The sequence below is a fragment of the Myripristis murdjan genome, chromosome 20 (assembly GCF_902150065.1).
Source record: "Myripristis murdjan chromosome 20, fMyrMur1.1, whole genome shotgun sequence".
Taxonomy (NCBI): Eukaryota; Metazoa; Chordata; class Actinopteri; order Holocentriformes; family Holocentridae; genus Myripristis; species Myripristis murdjan.
Window position 1 is genome coordinate 14415067 of NC_043999.1, and position 24649 is coordinate 14439715.

General features: G+C 42.7%; 2 protein-coding genes across 2 annotated transcripts in view; one reads left to right on the forward strand and one right to left on the reverse strand.

Moving 5' to 3' along the window:
• Positions 1-499: 499 nt before the first annotated feature.
• cspp1a (centrosome and spindle pole associated protein 1a) lies at positions 500-16791 on the forward strand (the record flags this gene model as incomplete). Its single annotated transcript, XM_030079566.1, has 24 exons — positions 500-570; positions 1537-1628; positions 1752-1848; positions 2079-2136; positions 2390-2739; positions 2857-2975; positions 3439-3526; positions 4228-4339; positions 4807-4954; positions 5110-5232; positions 7564-7634; positions 7942-8088; positions 8210-8350; positions 8437-8541; positions 10036-10110; positions 10491-10557; positions 10721-10847; positions 11757-11896; positions 13449-13586; positions 13677-13711; positions 13855-13918; positions 15385-15497; positions 15699-15861; positions 16370-16791. Coding segments are annotated over 24 exons (2856 nt in total), but the record flags the coding sequence as incomplete, so codon positions are not given.
• A 71-nt stretch (positions 16792-16862) lies between these two features.
• arfgef1 (ADP-ribosylation factor guanine nucleotide-exchange factor 1 (brefeldin A-inhibited)) overlaps positions 16863-24649 on the reverse strand; it is a 61340-nt gene continuing 53553 nt past the window's right edge. The window contains exons 32-39 of the mRNA XM_030078839.1: positions 23442-23580; positions 22578-22650; positions 22175-22334; positions 21895-22034; positions 21575-21746; positions 21182-21320; positions 18538-18655; positions 16863-18367 (exon numbers count right to left, since the gene is read on the reverse strand). Coding sequence (XP_029934699.1) covers positions 18128-18367; positions 18538-18655; positions 21182-21320; positions 21575-21746; positions 21895-22034; positions 22175-22334; positions 22578-22650; positions 23442-23580 — 1181 coding nt within the window. The 3' untranslated portion in view covers positions 16863-18127. The remainder of the gene's footprint in view (positions 18368-18537; positions 18656-21181; positions 21321-21574; positions 21747-21894; positions 22035-22174; positions 22335-22577; positions 22651-23441; positions 23581-24649) is intronic.

Sequence of the window (24649 nt, forward strand, 5' to 3'; positions counted from 1 at the left end):
ACCCAGGCTAATTTTAAGAGTTCATTGCCTTTGCTGAGTGGATAAAATCTGTTAGTTAGTTAGTTAAGTGATAAAACTAAACTTACTAACTAAACAATAAGCGCGCTCGTTTCGTCAGTTATCCCACCCATGGAAACGTTAATATTGAAGTCTGCTGAGGTCCACAGCCCTACTACCACGGTGAGCGACTTATGAGACTATTACCAAATACCGAAACATTCATTCAACACACAGTGATAGGTATTTCCAGTGTTTTATGCCTAATCGACGTGTTTACCTTCCCGGCTACTTTCTGTGTTGGTGTTGTGGTTGCCCCTAGCAACGGGTGGAATGATGCTTTGCCCAGGCAACCAAGACAGGAGCATTTATCAGTGTTTAGTCTGTTTTTGCCCATAAATAAGTTAACATCAAGCTATGTAACCCGAAGAATTTCATCATCAGAATTACAGCTGAGCAACACAGCAAATCCTGAGGTTTCCACTATGTCTAAATGCAGTGATTACAGAAAGTAAATGGACGAAGATGGCAACCCTGGACAACACTGAAGAGTGATCCACCTTACACATCAAGGTGTGTAAAATGTTGATCACCACTTACTTCCACGGATTAATTTGCTTTCACCCTTTTGTGTGTTAATTTAGCTCTATACTTAATTATACCCATTCTGCCTGTGCATTAGTTTCTCCTTGATGTTTACAAAGATCCAAGGCTTTTATCCTGAAGATGAAGTAATGCCATGTAGAAATATAATGCCTGTGGTTTCTGTGGTAATCATGCAATTTTAGAACCAAAAATGTAAAATGGTTTCATCTGTTATTAAACAAAAAACAACAATAAACCAACTTACAGCCGCACACAGACAAACACAAACCAGAAGCTAATTAATTGTTTACAGTTTATGCTGCATTAATTTGTGGATATCCTCTGTAATGAACAGCTGGTGATACAAACAACACCATGGATGCACCGTCAGCATTTACACAAGGAATAACCACAAATCCTTGTTTCATATTTGTCCTGTAACAGTACGCAGGTTATACTCTATTGAAAAAGTCCTCACTGATTGATCACATGCAAACTGTAACTCAGGAGAATGACTGATATTAGCACCCATACTCATTTACTGCCCCTCAGCACTTCTTTTACGTCCTACATGCTTTTTATTATTTCCGGTTTATGCCATTTCTTTAACTGCAAATTGAGCTGTTGTCAATAAGCTGTTAATGTGGAGGGCTATTTGCTGTGATTGAGGGTGAGGCTTGGGCCAGCTCCAGGCATCCAATTACTCACCACAGCTCCATCAGAGAGGCTGGATTGATTGGAGACACTCCCTGTGTCTGGGTCAGAGGCTAGAGAGCTCTGCAGGCAGGCTGGGTGGTAGTGGTGGTGTGGTGGGAGCTTATGGTTGGGTATGGCTCAGAACGGGAGTGACTGTTAAGCTGTCACTTTAATATGCTGCCATTGATTTGCTGAGTCTGTTGGAGGGTCTGTGACTGCGTCCGAATGGTCCTGTCTGTGTATATGTGTGTGCAAAAGTCTCAAAGCGCCAGACAGCATGAAGATCGCCGAGAGACCTCGATTTGCTGCCCACAAGGATAAGGCTGAGTTTGCTACTGGACTCATAATCGGTAGGAGCCATTCTTACGTCAAAGATTTTCAGACACATATTGGCATATGGAAGTGCTTGAAAAATATTTTCAGCATCAGTGTTGACAGAATGTGTGTATGTCCGGCTCTCTGATGTCATGCAGGAGCAGAGGAAGGGAAATTGGCCTCTCAAATGAGGAAAGAACGCTATAGGCAGGAGCTGCTGGAACAAATTGCTGAGCAGCAGAGAAACAAGATGAGGTGAGTAACTAAAATAAAAACATTTTTGATAAATTTGTCTCGGATGACACATCTTCCTGTGTCAACAAGATAAAAGAGGTGTGATGCTTCCTAGGAGTCTGAACTAGCCCATGTACTTTATTCTCTCCAAATCTCCCTCTCTTCCCTTTTTCTGACTGGAAGAACCACTTTCAGGCACAGCATACTATTATTTTTACATTTTTAAAAATTATTATTATTATTTTCTGTAGGGAGAAGGAACTTGAACTGAGGGTTGCTGCCACTGGAGCCACAGACCCCGAGAAGAAGGTAGGAGAGAAATGAAAGGCAGAGAAATTTCTGTATGATACTTTTAAATTATGTATGGTGCTTTAAATATCTCATACTCACTGTCATTCATTGCTTAATCATTCATTTCTGCACTTGCATGTAATGCAGTGCCTCAAGGTAAATATTTTGCAACATTTCTTACATTTTTTAATACAATCAGAAATATACAATACAATATAATTTTTCATGCTCACTTTCCTCTGTTGTATCTTCTTCGAATTACTTCTTTCAGCCCGACCGCATTAAGCAACTTGGGGTTGCAAATCGACAGCATGAGGGCTGGAGACGGGATGTCCCCGACAAGCTTGGAATAGGTGTGGATGGCTTGGGGAATGATCCAAATCCAAGGCTGAAGGATGACAAACCCCTGGTGGGCACAGAGGAGAACGTTCCCCCAGGGAAGTCCCAGGTGGCTTTGCCCTCTCTGCTCCAGGACGACAGTTCCCCTCTGGGCCAGCTGACAGGGAAGACCGTGCCAAGGTTAGGGATGGGAGCAGCACCAGGGTTCCCCTCACCTTCATTCATTATTGAGGACTACCACAGGAACCTCTCAAATGCCCAAGGAGAGGTGGCTGCCCCAAGGTAGCTCACTGTTACTTTGTGTCCTTGCATCTGAATACATTACTTTTGATATGCTCACGTTCTTAGCTTAGCAGTGCATACTCAGATTGAAGGTTTGTTTGTGTTCTTTTTTTTCAGATTTAATGGCATCCCGCTTCCAATACTTGTAACAGATACATACAAGACCCCATATGATTCAGCCTATAACTACTATGGAGCAAGAAATCCATTAGATCCTACCCTGCACTTCTATCAGAGTATAGTATTATGTCCATTTTTCATCATATTGCATTTTTACACAAATAATGGCTTGGGCCAAAAAATGATGTGCTCCATAGTAAGTGTCTGTGCTGTTTGTTATGACAGGAGGTTTTCTTAAAAAAAAAAAAATGTCATAATCATGTCCGTATCTGGTGTTTTAGTGCTCTCATTGACTTTGTAGTATCTGGCAACTCTCATTTCAACACAGCACTGATTCAGCTGCTATACTGCTTATTGGATAGAAGTTCAACAGATAAAAGTGGATCTCTTTCTATCCAAATTGGTTACATTTCATTTCCTCATCATTTATATTTTATTGCCACACTGCTGCCTTGGTGTGACCTCATTGAAATTTCAATTTCAACTTCAATTTCAAATTTAAAAAAGGTGGCACAGACAGTTACTAGGGATGACATTGTATGTAAAGAAGTGCCATTTTTTTTGTCACATCTGCATTAGATAGTCCAACTGGAGGAGGGCAGCATCCTGGGATCTTCCTCAACCTGCCTCACATGGTGCCTCCTCCCAGAACTGATGAGTGCACTGGGTCAGTGTCCATCTCTCCATTTTATGCTTAATCAGTCGAAATGAGAATTTTCATTGTACACACTTAAATCTCATTTCAGTCACAGATTTTTTTGTGTGTGTCTCTAATTTTTGTCCGCCACCCAAGGACTGTGAATTTGTGCACATCCATCCATTCATCTGTTTGTCTGTTTATCACACAGTGACATAACTTCCAAACTGATGCTCACCAAAGCTGGTGGGAAGGTTGGTCATGGGCCAAGAGGAAGTGGCTAACTTTTTGCACCTCTTTGCCAGAAGGGGGCATGGCAGTGGGCATGGCACACCACAAAAAGTCACATAACTTCTCAGTGGATTAGCATAACACCACAAAAAAAAAAAAAAAAAAATGTGCTGAAAGGCTTGTCTTTGGCTTTAGAACAACATATAAACTTCTCACACTAATTAGGCCAACCATGCCCACTTCAGGCCACATCCACTTCAGATTTTTGCAAATTCTCCTTGTTGGACAACACGGCTTGGGCATGAAATGATGTGCCTGTACTTGTTTCCCCTGAAAACAGACTTGCAGTGTGTGTGTCAGCTTGTACATTACTGGACGAGTGAGTGTGTGTCTTTTTTCTGTCTGCCAGAAGAGGGCACTCACAGCAAACTAAATGTAAGTTTACTGTTGCCTCCTGTACCTTTGCCGTAGTGTTTGTTATGGTGTCCTTCTGCTTCTAGAGCAACTGATCAGCATGGAGCATCTCCCCTGGCTGTTTCAGTGTTTCCTAGAGAGAGGCCCAAGCAGACCCAAGAACATAAATCAAGTTACCAAGAGGCACTTAACCAACAGGTATGTCATCAGCACCATGTGCCATACAGACAACTAGAGTCCATGAATAAGTAATGGCAGCTTCTGAAAAAGAAGACTATTTACTACAGGTGAAGTAAAAGCTACTGCTGTTTTCAGTGGATTGGGAGAGTGCAGTTGATGTTTGAGGGGGCAACACAGATCAGTGACCCAGATCAGTGACAGATCTCAATATTTTGCCAGGGTGAGACCAGATGAGAGTGGAATCAGCATTTCCCCAGTGTTAAAAGGAATATATTATTGCAAAATAAGCAGACTAAAACACTCACCACATTTTTTTTTACTAATAGCAGTGGTTTGGAATAAATGAAAATTAATGCAAGACATTCTTTATCTGCTTTCACCAAGCTGATAAAGTCAAAATGCTCAGGTGCATGGAGCCCTCCATTTTAAGGGTTAGTTTAGGAAATTTCCTCAAAGTTCACAACTTCGGTCTTTCTTGTGTCCAGATCAAAGAGAATGAGGAGCATAAAAGAAGAGCAAGAGAGGAGAGGGAGCGATATGATGCCAAGATCAAGGCCGAGATGATGGCATACAACCCCTGGGGGAGAAGCGGGGGAGGCGCTCCAATTAAAGACAAAGGCGGCAACCTCATTAGTAAGTTGGCTTTAATCTGTGCTTTTTGATAAGGTCCATTAAACCTTGGATACATGTATGCTGCCTTTACTTGTTGCTCGAGTTTCTTGATGCATTTGTGGAGAGACTGTACTAAAACTTGTTTGTGGTTACTTAAAATGTCTTCCTGCCCTCAGTTGACCTGAAACAAATGCACAGGACCAATGAGGAGATGTACATAAACCCTGAAAGCTTTGTGGCAAGGAATCACCCTACATGTGGAGTTGAAGACAGGGCTTTGTCCACCCAGCAATTATCAGGTAGTGGTGACTATACTGTGCATATCCATATCTCTTCTATTGATAGCTGAACTCCTGCTTCAAGTTCAAGTTCATTTAGGGCCCAAAATCACTGTTTACATTCTCCAAGGGCTTTACAGGCCCACAAGTTTACAACAAACAAAACAGGATGACAGTCCCAGACTTAATTCTCATAGCAAGCAAGAACAAACCCAAAAAACTCAGTGTGGAAAAGGGAAAATGGAAGAAAACATGAGACGAACCACAGAGAGAGGAGATCCCTTCATGTCTAGACACGCGCGAACAGGTGGCAACACAGTGGGCAAATTTCCAAAGCAGTGCAGCCACATTACAGATTAAAACACAGCACACAATATAAAGATAACAAAAGCAGGCCTTGCTCAGCCTCAAAGCTGCCACAACAGCCAGGATGAGGGGGATGGAGAGGATGGGAGGGCTGATGAGGATGAAGGGGATGCAGATGACGAGGGGGGTAGGGGAGTGGAAGAGGGTAGGGGTCACACCTGGAAGGAAGTCTCACCCACACAAGGCATGCATTCTTGAGCATATGAGGCACACACAAAAGATGAGGGAGGAAAAGGAAAAAAATTGTAGAGGCATCAAGACTTGAATGAAGCAAAGCTAATGACTGTGGAGGGCACTAGAGTTCTCATCGGGCCTGAAAATTAAGACCCGACCCGACCCGGGCCTGACTGGGCCAGCCCGAGGCCCGACCCGATCCGACTAATTAGCCGAACTTTAGGCCCGACAGCCCGATAAAGCCCGAAAAAAAAAAAAAAATCGCCAAATTCGCCATTATTTAACAGAGCCGGTCGGCCGCGGCACCGGGGCACCATCAGTCGGTATCAGGCGGGCCGGCCGCGGCACCGGCCAGCATCAGGCAGCTCACCTGTCAGATCCGGCAGACCTGACCGGTGGGCGCGGTACCGGACGGTGCCGCGGCTGACCCGCCTGATACCGACTGATGGTGCCGCGGCATGTGCGGGTCAATACGGTAGTCTAGAAAGCTGGAGATTTTTTTTTTTTTTTTTTTTTTTTCTCGTGCGCCCCCAAGTAGATTGCGCCCTGGGCAGTTGCACTGCCCATAGCAGAAAGCGTCCCTGCTGCCGAGTCTGCCAGCACAGCGGGATACTGCTGCAACTCTCTCTCACTTGTTTGCGCTGCGCTCGCACAGCTGTTTGTCTGTCTGTCACTGAAAGTTTAGCCTCCAAATCCAATCCAGTCTCTCACTCTCTCCACCAGTCACATAAAAATGAAACGTCATAATCAATAACAGAACACATAGCCTAATTCTATTTTTTTATTTAAAAAAAAAAAAAAAAAAATCCCCCACAGAACCCGAAGCCCGACCCGACCCGCCCAATTCACGTAAATTTTAGGCCCGACCCGACCCGAAAATGTCGGGTCGGGTCGGGTCGGGTCGGGTTCGGGCAGAATATGAGAACTCTAGAGGGCACAGGGGGAGCAGGTCCGTGCAGGGAGAGCAGAACCAGGGACAGCAGGGCACGGAGACAGTCAGGCCGCTGACCTAAAACACATTCACCAGCCACTCAGAATAATGTTAGTAACACAAAAAACAACATTCAAAAATGAAAATAGAGAAGGTAAGGAGAGAAATTGGGAGAGACATCTAAACCAGCAGAGGATAAACTAAATTAATGGGAGAGCCTACAGGCTGGCAGAGCTCAGGGAGACAAATGAAAATAGAATTTTATAAGTTAAAGAAAACAAATAAGTCTTAAGTTTGGTTTTAGGAGAGTTTGAGTTTGATTTCCGTACGTACTGTACCTCTGTACTGTTGGAGAGTGGTAGGAAAAGGCTCGGTGATCAGAGGACCTCTCTTTAACTCTTGGAACAAGTTTCTGTGTCAGCTATACTTAGCCTGGGCCTAAGTTTAATGATATTGCGTACGTGATAAAAGGCAGTTTTAGTAGAGGTTTTGATATGAGCGAATAGCAAAAGACTGGAGTCAAAAATCACACCAAGATTTTTAGCTTGTGAGTTTTGAGAGATGATACAGTTATAAAAATGCGTATGTGTAGGGGGACCGATGACAAGTACATCAGTTTTGGCTGCGTTAAGCACCAGGAAATTTGAAGACATCTAACATTTAATAGCACACAGGTTATTTCAAGGTTAGCAAATTCAAAACAGCCATTTTGCGTAATAGGTATGAAGCTCTAAGTATCATTAGCATGACAATAGAGTCTAATGTTGTGGCTATGAAAAATATGCATGTATACAGAAAATAGGTAAGAGCCCAGAACTGACCCCTGAGGAACACCACATATATACGCATATAGTCTCACGCATCCTTATTCATCTTTGCAGGTTTCATTGATCAGCCCATTCCACAGCAGCTACGACCACAAAACAGTCATATGGACTTCCTGAAACAACAGGTAGGTCCTGTGCCTCTGCCCTCAGTGAATGAAAGAAACTGACTTTTGGTGTCATACTGCACTACATGGACAAAGTATTTTCACTGATTAGTTCCTCATCTCTGCTTAAAAGTGAGGTAATAAGTTTTTGGTTGGAATGAAAACCTGCAGACTCTCGGCTCTCTGTGGCACATGGTTGCCTAGCCCTGATATAGTGTATATACAAGGGATCGATCTCCATCTCCATGGTGTTTATTTGCTACTTCCACCATAACATTTTTGAGCACTATTAATAAGCAAGCCGCTTGGTATTTTTTGATGCAAACAGATTGAAGAAAAAAGGCGAAAGGAGGCAGAGGAGAAGGAGCGTATCAGAATTGAAGAGGAGAAGGAAGAGAAGAGGCTTGCAGAGCAGAGGGCTCGAATACAGCAGCAATACGAGGAGGAACAGAAGAGAAACAAGGAAACGATGGAGGTGAGGAGTTCATTGCTTTGATAAACAGAATGCTTCATCACACCTCCCTTACAGTTAGGAGGTCTCTTCACACCAGACTTGTCACTGAGAGCAAATATGGTTTTCTTGAGTTTCTCCACAGAAAAGGCTGGAGAATCAAAGGCGACGTTATGAGCATCAGCAAGAGGAGGAAAGGAGGGTGAGGGAGGAATGGGAGAGGGGGAAAAAGCTACTGGAGAACAGAAAGGAGAGGGAGGAGAGGCAGACACCGGTGAATAATGAGGTACTGAAGCCCGAGGGCACAATGACAGCTTGATATTTTATTGAAATTCTTTGTTAACAAACACAATTCTCTCCATAAACTTGCAGAGAGCTCTGTCTCCTCCCATACCGACGTTGCAGAGGAGGTTGGGGAACCACCAGGTGCCAAGATCTCCCATGGCTGTAAATGAGACCCCTTCTAGGACTGGGCCTGTAAGTCACTGGACAACAAAAGAAAATCACACATAGAATAAATCTGGGCTGATATTTGATAATATTGGACATTGCAACATTGTGGTAGTAGCTTTCTACAACATCAAAGCCCCCCACCAACCTTACCCATTGAGCCTGCTTATTTTGATGACATTAGTGTGAAAGGCATCAGAAGTTTCAAGTTAAAATTTGTTGTGCAACTCTTTAACATCCAATCATATCGACCGTATTTTTGCAGTCTTTTCACTAAAGTGTTTATTTGATTCATGTCACGGGTGGAGGAAGGAGGACCCAAAAGCAGGAGCCAGGAGGCACGGAGCTCAGCAAACAAAAATATATTTAAATAAATCACCAGAAATGCAGGGAACACAAGACAGGAATGACCAAACAGCACAAAACAATACAGCACAATGAACCAACAAGGAAGAGAACTCAAGACAGGACTTAAATACGCAAGAACTAAATGATCAGACAAGACACACCTGGGGAAGGAGCTGGAGCACAAGACAGGAAAACACAGAGGATAGGCTGAGGGAAACACTGGGAGGGATCAGAACAATCAGGGATAATTGACAGACACAGGACAGGTGTGGCACTGGGAGGAGCAAACGAGACACAGGTGAAATCACTAAAAGAACCAGGCAAAAGAAACATATGAAACAGAATCAAACAAAACACAAGAAACACAAAACCATGACAATTCAATACAGATTTTTGTTTCAAACCTATTGTTTTATACAGATATTTGTTTCAGATTCATTGTTTCTTTTCAATGGTTAAACTGTTGGCAGATAAATAGATGCCTAGTTCAGTTCTGTTGAGTTCAGATCTTTATTTTCCCACAAGGGACAATAGACAGGATAAAAATAATCAACAGATACAAAACAGTTAAAATACATAAGAGTTAAAACAACTGATTATATTAAAAGTCAGTGACAGTTCATAAGAAAAGCAATAAAAACTGTAAAACAATATCCTAAAAACAAAGAGGTTACATGGATTAAGGAGATGGGCAGGATCATTTGCAGAGTGACAATAATAATGTACACAGTTAATTGTAGGGTCATGCATAAGAGTTTTGATTAATGTGCAGTTCATGTATATAAAACCCTTAAAGGCTCTTGATGGGCAGGTTGGCACCTTAAATGGCAGCTTCTTCTTCTTCTTCTTCTTCTTCTTCTTCTTCTTCTTCTTCTTCTTCTTCTTCTTCTCTCTCTCTCTCTCTCTCTCTCTCTCTCTCTCTCTCTCTCTCTCTCTCTCTCTCTCTCTCTCTGTGTGTGTGTGTGTGTGTGTGGGAATGGCTGAATGTGACAAACATTGCAAAGTGCTTAGAGTGGTTGGTATACTAGAAAAGCAGCTGTAGAAATGCAGTCCATTTACCATTAAATATTTAATTTAACAAGCCTTAATTACCCTTAAATAAGCCTGAGGACACAATGCTGTTTCATTGAACATCTTTGTTAATGAACATGATTCTCTACACACACTTTGCAGAGAGCGCCATCTCCTTCCGTCCCAACCTTACAGAAGAAGCTTGGAAAGCACCACGTGCCCAGACCTCCCATTGTTGTGAGCCAGATCTCCTCTATGACTGGGTCTATAAGTCACAGTACAACTAGTGAAAGCAATGCATGCATTAGGCCTGGGCTGACATCCAATAACACTGAACATTGCAATATTTGAATAATGTGCAATTCATGTACATAAAACATTTAATTTAAGGGATTTTAAAAGGAGAATTCAAGTCAAATAAATAGATTTTTGGAAATTCTGGGTTGTGTGACATCCCAGTATTGGTTATTGTGATAGTGTGACAGGATGTTGCATTGTTGGATTTTGGATATTGCCCAAGGCTAGCATGGATGGACATATTATCACATCAAATTTGGCAAATTATGGCAAACAAAACCTAAAATGAGTAATGCCTGTGTCAATACCTCTTAACTCAGGAGTGCTCTGTACAAGCACCAAACTCTCCACCTGTACCTGCCAGAAGAAACCAGCTCCAAGCCAAAGGTGACATTACTTTTGCCGGTCTGCACTGTCAAAAAAACTCAAACACTTGGTTGCTCATAAGTCATAAATTGCCATTTAAACATTAAAGGCACACTTTGCAATCTGTCATACAGATTTCTCCCTCAATCTCTGCTCCTCTCTCTCCTCTCTCTGCCTCCACCAGAGAATCAACACCAAGTGATGGGCAAGCTGTCAGCCCTCCTTAAGTATCTGCAAAATGAGCAGAGACAACTTGAGGGTCAGCTACGCCAGGCGGCTCAAGAGGAGATGAAGACTCCTTCTCCCACTGGGTAGTATGGACATCTCTTAACACCAGGGAGACGGTGCTTAGACATAGGGGACATGCACAGAATAAAGAGGATTTTATTCTATTCTTCTTGGCTAAAGAACAAGCTACTTAGAGTTCTATTAGTGATGCTTTACCTCCACAGGTCCCAATTTGTAATTTGTGTTTGAGCAGTGCCTCTTGTGCTCTGGGCTAATGGATATGACCCAGGCCAACTTGGCTATCTACTAATCTCTGTTCTGATTTGTTTCAGTAAATCCAGCTTCAGTAATGTAACAAAGTGAGACGTATTTAATCCCCCCAGGGAAATTTTCTTTTCACTTGCCTCAGAGCCTGCCTTACCCTCCCAGGGAGATCAGCAGGGTCAGCTGCAAACCAGCATTCCTGGATCCAGCAGAGATTCAATGTCTTGCTGAAAGACACTTGCAGCATGCAGGCTTACCTCTCTAACCACGAGGCAAGCCTGCCATGAATACAGACTTATTGTTTATGTTGTAAAAGTCCTCAACTATAAGCGGAATGTGTTACAAGCCACCCGCAAACACTGTGCTTACATTTAAATGAGTTTACAACAAATCAGCGGGGAAATGCCTTTGAACCACTGCCAGTTTCAGGGTTTTCCTGTGGTTGCAGTATAAGCTGCTTACCCAGAAAACTCTATGCGTTTAGGCCTCATAAAGGCATTGTGTGTAACATCTACAGGCTAGGTGTTATGACTTTGCTTCGATTTAATGCACGAAATCATTTTGAAGCTCCCCTGACTAACCAGGAACAAGCAAGTAAAATTTCATGCTGTGGTCAAGGGGAAAGCGGTCATGGCGGGGAGTTATTGGCATGTTTTCAGGGAAACATCTGGATATGTCATTAAAAGTAGTTGCCCAGCTTAATGTAGGGTTGTCCTCCTTATGCCCAGGTGCAGAAGACCCTCCAAAGTGTCTCCCTTTGATGTGGTGCTGCAGCGCACGGCCCAGCGGTCAGCCAGGAGAGCTCAGTCTGGTGATGGACAGGTCAACATGCAGAACATCAGGGAGTTCAACCAGCTCAAATACAGGGGTAACAACTTTCTTTAACTTGCACACTAAGCTTCCATTCTGTTGAAGCAATAACTTTGCTTATGGACCACATCTTTACCATATTAAGTGGCCTTAATGGCTTTTCCCCTACTTTTCTAATCGCTCACCCTACAAGCAAGTTTGCTTAATTAAATTCACAATTACAGATTGCAGAAAAAAATCTTCAGATACCCAAAAATAAAACAATATATCTTCAAGTGACATGAGTAATTGGTCACTCAGGGACATAACACAGAAATAATAGTAGTGAAAATATGATACAGTGAAATGTTAACTGTTGATGATGAACTGAATAATCATTACAATATGATTAATAGCCAGTTTTCAGTGAGCTAAAGCCTTGGCATTACTTTCTTTGGTTGTCCACTGTAAACCAACCCATTTTTCCAGCTGAAAGGAAGTCATGGAGGAACCCTCTCGTAATTGCCTTGGTTATGAAGTAGACACATGGACGAGAGAGCGGGAACACTGCAGTCTTGAGCCAGCCGGGCATGGCCAGATGGTATAGCTTTTCCAGAGCCTCATCAGTGCTCTGTCTCTCTCTAGCCACACTGTAACCTTAATCTCATGAGGTCATGGGAGGCCTTCATCACTGACAGGCAGTTTGGCACCGTAAACAGGGAGTGTAATGCAAGCGACCAAGGAAATGGTTTTGGATGGCTTCCCGGACTGACTTGATGCAATGGTCTGGAGTACACTCAGACCTGCAACTTCCAAAAACAACAAAATACAGGGGGGAAAAAAGAAAAAAAGAGGCTTAATTCAAAGACAAAATGATTCATTTAGATGCAGGAGGCTGTATTTGTAGATACATACAGCATGGTTGTATTTGTGCTAAATTAATCATTGGATGCATTCTGTATGCTTTTAAATGGACTTCTTAAATTGACACCAGTAGCTCCAAAATTCAGGTTTGGCAAAGGTGTTCAAAATTTGTTCATGCTATGTAGGATCTTGCAGGGTTTTCATTTTTCCCTATCATGCATGTAGTTAATGAAGAATTGACCAAATCATCGGGAATGGCTATCAGTCTGCCACATGTAATTATGGACAATCCCTGTGTCAACCTTACATCTTAAGATTGAATCTGACCTGTTCTGCAGAGTCACTCCTTATCAGGCTGTGGTGTAGAGTCAGGCTGCTGAGTCATGGCCAAGCTGGGAGTGCAGGGAGAGGCTGCTGAGAAAATAAAGAGGGGAGGGGGGAGATGCTACCCCACCATATATGGATACTGTTGCTTGTCTTATTTAATCTCTACATCCTTGCCTGTGCTTTACCAGGCTTTTTTTCATTGCTGCGGCCATTGAGCGATGTTCCGCTGCTGAGGAAATCCACTGTGATAGGCTAATGTGTTTCTGTCTGTACTGTAAATGCACCCATCACTGCTGCATCAATGGAGCAACACAGCCTGAGCACCGCTAGCTGGCATTTGTAGCATGGGGATGGGATAATTCTTGATGCTGGGATTTAACTCTCTCTTTGTGTGTGTGTGTGTATGTGTGTGTGTGTGTGTGTGTGTGTGTGTGTGCCAGACACAGCGTCCCGTTCAGAGGTTCTCCATGTGTACCCCGAGCCCCCTACTGATGCACAAAGTCTGGACATCCAGCAGCAAGCTCTGCTTCGACAACAGCAACGCACAATCAAGAACATGCTTAGGCGGGAAGAGAATGGTCAGTGATCCAACACACACACACACATGCACACACACCTGTTCCCCCCCTTGCCTATTTGTTGTGCTTTTAAACACAATTTCTCCACAGATTTCCTGGACCAGCAACTGAGCCATCATCTTCCAGTGAGTGGTTTGTCATCACATTCCTGTTGTACGTTTTCCCTCTGACAGGTTGGATAAATAAATCTAGCATGGCTCTGGCTCTTGCTCTTCTCAATCTGAGGTGTTTTCACAGTGCCTGCCTGTTTGTTTGTTTCTTCTTCCAGAGGAACAAACCTGCCTACAAAAGCCAGAGAGATTCTGAACTGGTGTCTGAGAGTGCCTTTGTTGGTAAGCCTGGCTGAAACAGCCTGTACTAACAAGCTGCTGCTGTTCTGCTGCATGGTTTCTCCACACAGAGCGTGTACATCAGTGATGGCTACAGGGCAACACGGGACTTTCTCTGTATGTAGGAGCTGTACAGGGGCTTAGCTCACAACACTTTATTACGAAAAATCCTCTCAAGTGCCTTTCTAAGAGGAAAAAAAGGAAAAAGAAAAACAGGGAAATTAGATTCTCAAAAACAGTTCATATATATTTTCTTAATTTTCTTGTTTCTTCTCAGACAAAATATATGGCATTCTTAAAATCAAAGTTCTCAAATTTGTTCTTTTTTTTTTCACAACTTCAGAACAACCCCTCACCTGTCTGGAAATTCCTATAGTGACAAGCTCAGTCTCTGTTTTTTACATTTAAACAAACTTTAGACAATAATAATACAGGTCAAAGTCTTGATACGTTTATATACACCTCACATTAAGATGAGCAATTATTGTAAAGCTTTAGTTGGTGTAGGACCAAGTACGCCTGTGTCATGTCTGTTGTAAATAAGCCAGCAAATTGTACAGTTGCACTTAAGGGCTCTAACGATATAACACCAACCAATGTTAAAATATATTCATATGGTTATTTAATTAAACTTTAAGTTGAATTGATTTACTAATGCAACACAATGGGCCAGTAGCTTATTACATCAAAGAAAGGTTTCTACTTGCTGATAAACAGCATTAATATTGACAAGCATGCATATTTAATTAAAAGAAAAATTAAAATCAATCTCAGTGGTTGTAAGCCTAAAGTTTATTAGCCATAATTAATTCAGGCTGTATTTTTAGAAGTCTCTAAGTAGGTAAATTGAAGAGATTAAGAAGGAATGTCTTTTACCAAGAAAATAGTTAGGAATTGCTCTTAAGCCTTCTTAAGAACTTACTAATTTATTTCCTTGTGTCATTTCTTAAGTTCTTTTTTTAAGATTGCATTTCTGAATCCAGCCCCAGATGTTTTTCATGAAGGTGACATGGCTTGGGAATACAGCTACAGACACTCTCACAATACCACAAATAGAACAGTCAACCAAAGGGAAGGGCACAGGGTGGTCTTTGCCTCTGTACCAGTCTAATTGTGGCACATGCCAAGCCATTGCTCCCTCTGACAGCTGATGGAGGGCCTGTCTGAGAGCAGCCCATGCCAGCTGCAGGGCGGTGATAGCACAGTGCCAGGCATAGAGGATGCGGGCAGCGGGGAAATTAGTAAAAGCCTGAAGGAAGAAGAAGGAGGCTATTTAATCCTTTTCCTTTTTCAACCATTCTGTTAACAATTTATGCTGAGTGGACTGATTTCCAAACAAAATTCGTTTCTACATTTCACACATTCCCACTGAATGAATGGCAGGGGCATTGGCATGAACTTTAAAGATCCTAATCTCTGTCCGGTTGTATGTTATGTTTACTGACAAACGGCTTGTTGGACTTTGTCAGATTTGTACAGCAGAGATGCATCCAAAGGGCTGGGCAGTGAGAAGACGTCACCTCAGGCACCAGCAGAGGACGGAAAGAGCAGGACAGCCCTGCAGAGGACAAATGACAATGGTGTATGGTGCTTATTAGCAAAGAGCTTCTTTTGTTTACGCCACTCAAAATTTTCTGTATCACTTCAATACTAGAGCGATATCCATTTCCAGTGCTTTCAGCACTACGTTACTCAAGTCCTGTACTTTTGTCATTTGACACTTTAACAGCAGAGTATCACAGTTTCACATCGCTTTTATCTGATGAGTTTCTGTGTTGTCTAGGACATCTTCATTCCTGCGGGTCAGAGAGGGCATGACATGCAGCCACACGCCCCGTCTGTGGAGTCAGGGACCAGTCTGAGTGTAGAGGCGAAGGCGAGGGCCCAGAGCCGCGACTGCAGCAGTAGACTGGACCAGCCTCATGGTGACCATAACTGCACATCAGGTCAGAGCAAACAATTAACACTCCTGTATTTATTAGAGGATTAAAATAAGCCAAATATGAAAAAAAATGTTCTTCAGGTGGAGAGAGGTGAGCAGCTCCTGACTCCCATTAACAATTATTTTATCTGAAATCTGGAAAGTCTGTCTGCTACACTCATAACACTAAGAAATGTAAATGTAACAAAGTCCAATTCATGCAACATAATACTCATTTTGGCTTTAAATGTGCACTTTGCAAAGCACTTCTTATGCAAAAACACTTCTTTGGCTCTTCCCCGAGTTCCTCACACACAGGCTTCAGCACCCACTTAACAAAATGGAGACAAGTATTGTTATCTTTACAAATTGTTAAAAAGCTCCCTTTACTCTGGTTAACTCAATTCCCAAAACGAATACCTTGTAACAGTAACACTATCAATATGTCAAAGCTTACATTCCTAACCATCCTTTAATGTCTCTGATAGCCTTTAGAAGTGTGTGTGTGATGGATGAGGCTCTGTTGTCTCCAGAGAGGCTGTCTGGTGATGAAGTGGATGTCTTCTCTCTGCACTCAACCCCCTGTGGCCGGGAGAGGTGCGTCTCTGCGGAGACAGTTGCCACGGAGCCCTGGCTGCGGCCTGGCACGTCTGACGCTGGAAATCGCCAAGGCTGTAGAGAGAGGCCAAGCAGTGGGATGGATAATGCGCTGTGGCTTACCCAAAGCCTGAAACTGCCTCCGTAACTGGTGGGAAATTGCACTGAACAAGGCCAGCTCCTAGCAAATCCTCCTTTTTCTTCCAATAACTGTGTAGTGAAGGTACATGCGGCTGCCTATTATCTCTCCTTTCTGCACTATATCAGCCCCATAGTTCATAACAAATATATGGTTATGTTTTTTTATACATGTAATATTTACAGGAAAGATTATTCTGCAATTAAAATTTATAATATTTCTAATGTTGTCCTGGCTGGTTGTTTATGTTAATAGCTGGAGATAAATGACTTAAAACAAATGATTCAGTGTTTCAAATCAACCAAGTTCAAAAACTTTATTGACCTAGAACCTGATTAGAATGCCAGATGGTGTATTGTACAGAAAGTTGTACATAATCTTTTTGCAACATAGAAAACTTTACATTGCTGTATCATATACATTTTGTTTTCTACATCCATGAGCAGGAATGCATCCCATCCATACACTTTAAAGCACAGCTAACATTATTCATTTTTTCTATACATATAACTTTCCCCAAACCAAAGGAAAAAAAAAAAAGAAATATATTATTAATTTTTGATTTTGTACACAAGAGTGAAAACTAACTTCAAACATGAAAACAGACCAATGACTCAAAAGCAGCTAGTATCAGGTTGCCCTATTCTCTTCCAGTTTCAGGAGCCCAGTTATCATCTATCTGAGTTAAAAACTTAAGAACATATAAAATGGAATAATTTAACCCTTCACTTGCCACTGTCTTGTTCAGTTACAAATCTTACATAGGACAATCTGCAGGAGATGGTACAGTCAAATAAATTATCACAAAAGTAAAATCTCCAGTGCATTCAAAAAAGAGATCAAGTGCAGCAAATCCAGAGAAGGAAAAACATAAAAAAAAAAATAAATGAAATCTAGTGTTACAAGATTATATTACATAGCGGCAGATCTGTACAACTAATTTCATCCAAGAGGCTATCAATACTAATGTTAGCCATCTGCGGTGCAGATAGAGAGATCAATATTATCACTGTGTGACAACTGTCACATTTCATGGTTACTGAATATGTCATTTTGCGTGATGTTGAAACCATTCATTCTTTACTTTTAAATATACAGTAAGAAGCACACGTTAATTTGAAATATATTCCTTCTGAGCAAATCAGAGATATGGGTAATTGTCAGTTGTTGCTAATCAGTAGTATTATCCAGTGGAGGCATCGCTACACCTTGTACAATGTAATCACTGCTGTTTAGTGATATCAAGTACTCTGTGTGGGTTGTGTGTGTATATGTGTGTGTGTGTGTGTGTGTACACGTATCTCTGTGTGGTGAAAGAGGTTGGGTGTGGGGGCGGAGTTGGTGGTGGTAGGGAGTTGGAAGGGGGGAGCAGCTGATTGATTATCAGCCAAGAGAGTCAAGCGTTCGGCAAAAACTGCTGGGAGGGCCCCATGCCATCACCGGGGCGCTTTGAGGCGATAAGGAGCCACTGTGAGGTCACGTACAGCCTCAAACTTAAGGTGGGGGTCTCTGAGCCCAGTGGAGCTCCGGGTGCTGGCCTGCATGTGGTGCACCATCACTGAGCCTCCTCCCCAGCCTCCTCCCCCACCTCTGTATCTGTCTCCAGCTCAACAGCCTCTGGCTGAGGCTGAGGCTCGGGCTCAGGCTCGGGCTCGGGCTCAGGCAGCTGTGCAATCTGGAACACCAGGCCGATTCGCAGGTAAAATTTCCTTAAAACGGCCCGGAGCTCAGGGATCAGGTCGAACTGCATGATCTCACACAGCAGAGGGTAATATCTGGATGCATGAGCCTTAAACTGGGGGAGAAGGTGGAGAGAAAATGAGAGAGAGAAAAGTCTTGCTGTTACAAGAATAAGGTAAAGCTTTTGAGCACTTATAAAAGCTAACTTCAGTGTTTTGGTTCAGAATGGACATCAGCGACTGGATAAAAATGAGTATTATATGTCATTATATATCAGCTCCTTACCCTTTCATCACTGATCTTCAGCACCTTGGTGAGGAAGAGCAGCAGCAGGTTGGTCCAGGCCTCCCTGTGGCTCTCTGAGGTCAGAGCCAAGAAGTAGGCAACAGCTTCACTGCACACGCTGGACAGAGACAGGATGACAGAGCCAGTTTAAGGATACATAAAAACATTTATGTAACTATATATCAAACAGATTTGCTATGAATCAGACTGTTCCTACAAACTATGTAACAACTCTTCAAACTAATAACATAAACAGCCTATTAATGCAACTTTATTACTAGTGAACTACAGAGAGAAAGCATCAGGTTTCTCTGCCTCTCTTGAAAACTACTTGAAAAACACTTAAAAACTTGCTAAGATGGGCATAATGGAGATTATTTTCACCCATTAATTGCTAATGAAAACAACTGACTGAGGCTATTATGGCTGAGCGAATCATGAATTCCCTTTATTAGATGTTTCTCTACACATTTTAAATGTGCGGAGGACTGACATGACCTCTGACCCCGTTTCCCTGACCCAAAATCTCCCCAACATCAGCGCCATCTGCTCCCCATTCCCTCCTCTTCTCACGCCACAGCTCCCTTGCACTCCATTCTGTATGACCTAATCGCCTCCCAAATCTGCTCAGCACACTACAATAATCAAACTTGCATGTCTGATGCACATGCCCTCCGGTAACAGAGGGTGTGTGTGTGTGATTTAGGAAGACATCAGTTGTTGCTGGAGGTCAAGGGAGACGGGGTGAGGTGTGGGTGAGAGAGTGCAAAACACAGTCATGATGACGCGTGGCAGCGCCTGTAGTAGTGTTTGTATGCATCTCTAAGTCAGGATTCTTGAGCCGCTGTGGCATGCAGGCACGGCCCCCCTCCTCCTCCCCCTCTCCCTCATCTGCTCTCTAATAATGGATGCGAGTCAGAGAGACATGCAATGATTCTGCTTTATCTTGATTTCATCATCAATACGAGGGCGAGGCTGGAACAGACAATGTGACGCCTAGCGTGAGGCGCCGCATAAAAACAAGGCAATGACAGCGGCATTGACTTGGTAATGAAACGTCAGCGTGCTGATTCCTTTGGATCTATAGAGCACATGGCATCCATTTCAGATAACTGTCAAGCCGGGCGCGTGCTCTTCCTTTGCCATAAGTAGCTGACTGTAGATAACGACATCAAAACATTTCTGTCTGCATCCCTCTCGCTCGCTCTTTCAGGCCCGATGCCTTTTGATTTTCTGCTTCCACTGAGGTGGTTATTGACGATTTGTGGAGGAGTGTGATTTCTTTATTCCCTGGTTGGAGCTAGTGATTGTGTGTGTGTGTGTGTATGTGTGTGTGTGTGTGTGTGTGTGAGAGACTCTCACCTACAGCTGTGCCATGGGCAGACTACCACTCTGATTGACGATGCAGTGTTATCAATCATGCGATGTACATGGTCTGATTGAAGGCATGCACACTTACACAGACAAAAGCCATCCCTTTCTGTCCTAATGAAAATGACTACAGAGGCTTCTGCAAGGCAGAGTATATATCCTCTCTCCTCCAAGTTGTGAATGAATTCAGTGTTTTCGCATTACAACTTAGCCACAACAAAAGCACCAATTAGTTCTCAAATTGTCCCAATTGAGAGCAGAGTCTCAGGCATATGCGCAGATATTTCTTTTGTTTTCCAACTGTCACTGAACATGTGCTGAGAAGGAGTAGAGTGCCTGCTAAAATGATGATGATGGACCGCGAGGAAATGCAGAGAGTCTCGTTAGTGGAATGAAAATGAGCAGAACAACCGTGGAAAACGCTACAAAGACCAATAGTTCAGCTCGCTCAGAGAAGTCCACACTGCTTCGCTTGCTAATGGAGTAGCTTGTGTGAAATGCGTTATTTCTGTGGGCAAGTTGGGGCGCAGGTATGGGGAGAGAGGAGGTTAACTGCAGATAATGAGTGCTAGAACCGTATGGTGAGAGTGCTGTGCCTAGTTAAAAGTCATATTTAGCACTAGATGTGGGCAAATGAGTGGGTGTCAGATTGTCTTGGGACCCTGAGATGTAGCAGTGATGCTGTCAATCAATAGGATATGAATGCAATATAGAAACAGTCTTAAAGGACTGTACCAGTGATTCTGCATGTTCAGAGTAATATCTACAAGATGTATATACTTCACATTTCTGCGAATCTTTGCCCAAAGCAAGCAGACATACTGTAGAAATCCAGTATAATTTTTCCTGCCTTTAATCCAGCCATTTCCATTCATCCTAATACAATTTGAAAAAGAACTTTCAGAGACTTCAAACGTTCTTCAGGGCAGTATTCCATCACCATAATAAAGTTGTTCATTAATCTTCCTAAAAGCAGCAGCACTGCTGTGTTTTGATGACTTGAAATTGGATGGAGTGAAGCAGTCCTTCTGCTGAAAAACAGTCTCGTGGGAAATATTTGCTTACACAGCAAATTATTAGTTACATGATTTATGAATGGCAATGACTTTGTGGGCCACAGAAGTAGAACATTATAAGCTGGCTGTTTCAACCAAAAACTCCAATTTAAAAACTGAGGATTTGTCCTAATGTAAAATCCAGGTAAATTGTAGTAAATGGACCAAACATTCAAAATCAGTAGTAAGGTCCTTCAAGTGAGCAGCTGATTTCTTACTTGAGCAGTCGTCTCTGCACCTCCTCCCAGGCCTCCTGGCGGCTCTCGTCGGTGTACATGCGGAACAGGATGCGCAGGCCACACGCCAGGCTGCTGGTCTCCTGCTTCAGCAGGTTGGGCTTCGACTTGCCTTTGAACCCTTGGAAGTGCACACATAAAGAGATGCAGATACATGGTTGCAGCCATTTTAAATAATAATTTTTCTATTATGGATTTTCGCCCACACTGCCCCAAGAAACAGCATAAAATCCCTCTAGCCAGCCTGGCAACATGGTCATCTTTTAACCAATCTGCCTCAGCATGTATTTTCTTTGACTGAGTATATGCATTATGGCAAGAGAACAGAAAGAAATGCACATTAGACACCAAGTCCAAGTCCATCAAGTCACCTACCTGCCTTCCACAGTAAGGTCCTCTGCTCATTGTTGGAATTGAAAGCCTTGGCGAAGCGATGTGACTCCAGCAGGCAGTCCAGCAGCTTGAACAGCTGCTCAGAGGTTAGGTAGCGATACATGCCCTGGTCCTGTGTCTCCACAGGGACATCTGCTGCGTACAGAGCGTCCCGCTTGACAAGGCAAAAACAGGACATATTGGGGACTTGAATCACATAGGCTAGAAATACAAAAAACACCTAAAGCAGGCGCACTTTCTTAACTCTCCATCACTATCCTATAATCTTATCAAGTAGAGTTACTGAACCGTAGTGCTTGTACCTGTGCAGCAGCAAAGTTTTCAGCGTCCTCCTTCTTACTGGTAGCAGGAAAAAAAACGATGTTGTCAATAGTCTGGATCAGCTCTAGTTGCACGACGCACTTTATCAGCAAGGCCGAGAACAAGCGCTGCTCCTGGACTTCTGTGGAACATACAAATACAGGCACAAGCAGATTAGACGATGCATTAATAAGCCCACATTGACTCAGGCACATACATATAGACACACTCATGTAAAATAAATCAGTAAGAATCAGCTTTTAAGCACAGAGAGTTACTAACTGGTTGGGGTCCTGTTCCTGGGCCCGTCCTCACACATGCCTGAGGACGAGCTGTACTGACTCTGCCGACGGCTCTCCATGGCAACCCGGTCCCCACTGCTGATGGAGTGCTGGTCCTCGGAGCGCGACTGGATGTCCACTGACTTCTGGGAGATGGAGTCCTGGGAGCACAGTGAGTGTAGTTACTGCATGTCAGTGATTACAGCATATATATTAAGTAAGCAAAAGCAATGTGCAGAAAGATCTAATAACAAATCCTTTCCCTGTAGCAAGATTATTAGAGCAACTACAAATATGCAGCAGATGAATAAATAAAAATGTGAACAAAAGTGATCACATGAAAACAGCAGAACAAATAGCAATTAATTCTCAGGGAAAATAGGAAAATGCTGCAGTTTCCTTACCAACTGTTTGTCCGACAGGCTCAGTGCCGTCATGTGTTCTCCCTCTGCTCCTGCTGGCCTCCATGTTAATAGCCTGAGAGACACAAGTGGTGATTCAATCATCCACAAAAAGTACTCAATTAATGAAGGCTAAGATCTAACAATAGTGAGGGTCACAGAGGGGTATTAGAGAACTTTTTTTTTTGTTGTTGTTTGGGCCAGTGGTCTAAAGTTGCTCCTCTCCTTTCCATTATTTCTGGTGTATCTGCACACGGAAAATGCACTTGGAGATACCGCTCATGAACAGTATGAAGAACTTCCACAGAGCTAGACAATCCATCGCAGTAAACACAAAGCCCTATTTGCTTTTGCCAAAGTCTCTGGTTTATTGTGTTTTCACTGTGCTCTAGTTTAGTGTTTTTATATCAGTGCACACAAGTTATGCTCTGCTAACTGTCAATCACCCGACACCCACGGGGAGAAGTGGAAGCCTCTGCCAGGAAATACTGTAATCCCTCTGAAACATGCTGCCTTACAAACTTTATTGGCACATACATGTCATCTTGTTTTGGAGGTCTTTGTTAACTGGGACAGCAGTTAATTTCAAGCTTGGGTTGTTATTTTGAAAATGACACAAAAAACTTAATTGCATTCTGTGTGCATTGCATAGTGATTGAGGAAAATCATAACACAGACGGTGGTAAATGGGCAATAACCCTAAATGACAGTGATACTCTCCTTTAATTCTGTTTCTCTCTTTTAATGAGTGGCTAAGCCCCCTGTTTGTGAGGCGATTCACTACTCAATTTATGCTCGGCACGCACACATGTGGCTTATATGTGACTGTTAAGAGGTGGACATTTCAGAGTCAGCGCAGCAGCTTACGCATGTGGGATGGTGGTCTTGAAGATGTCCAGCATGCAGTTACATGTCTTGTCCCAGGTCTCCGGGGAGAACTTCTCCCCGTTCAGGATGACCACGTTCTCCAGACAGTTGGTGCCTGAACGGGCAAGCTGCTCATTATCTGCACATGCACAGGGGAGGAGGAGGAGGTATGGTGTCAGGATGAGGGGGAAAGAAGGAACGGTTTGGTTAGAAGACAGACCAAATAATTAGGATGCATCAATATGTAACATTCCAAGGTCAAATATTTGACAGTTTTTCCGGAACTGGTGAGATCTCTGGCTTTCAATTTTTTTCAATAAATCCATCAATCAAACCAGTGATTAAAAAATATGACAAACACACATTTATCATTTGCTTAACCTGCATGTATTTGTGATATGTGTGTGTATTTGTGTGGTGGATGATTACTGATGCAGCACATCAAATCTCAAAAAAAGTAGAAATGCTGTCTCACAGGTGTATGCCTCCACCAACACCAGTCAAGCTGCAGTTTACATCCATGTCATGACTCTTAATATACTCTATAATAATGTAGTTAATAATATTTGTAGTCAAGACATTGTAGGAATTTCTAAAAAGTACTGAATGTATATATGTCACATGTCAATATAGTTAGCACTATATTGACATGTGACATATGTGTGATTCCAGTGATGACGCAGAGGCTTTAAAATAAATAAATAAATGAATAAATAAATGATGTATGTGTATGTATGATGTATGTATGTATGTATGATGATGCCCCAGATGACAGTGGTTATACAGCACTAAGAAATGCTGCTGTACAATGTGTCTGTGTGCTGTGTGTTCATTATACTGTGATGTTGCTGCACTATGTTGGAACTATGCTCTGTTTACACTCTATATCACAAAAATAATGTCCAGCAGACTGGCTGTGTGGAACCTGAATCTGAATCTGAAGTTAAACTTGTAGTTTTATGACGTGCCGTGCACCCAAGCCTGTTTGTGGCTCGTTCCACTAATTCATGTCTTCTAAGGCTTTCTATTGTTTTGGCCTCCAATTCCATTCAGCAACATCATCATTTCCACCAACATTTAATGACAAGATGGCAGTCTCGATAGCAGCGCTGGGCACAAATGTAACACTGACAGATGAATCTAGAAAAACAGAACTTCCTGCAAATTCTTTATCTGGCACCAGCCTACGAGCATCTGTCCAAATGTGG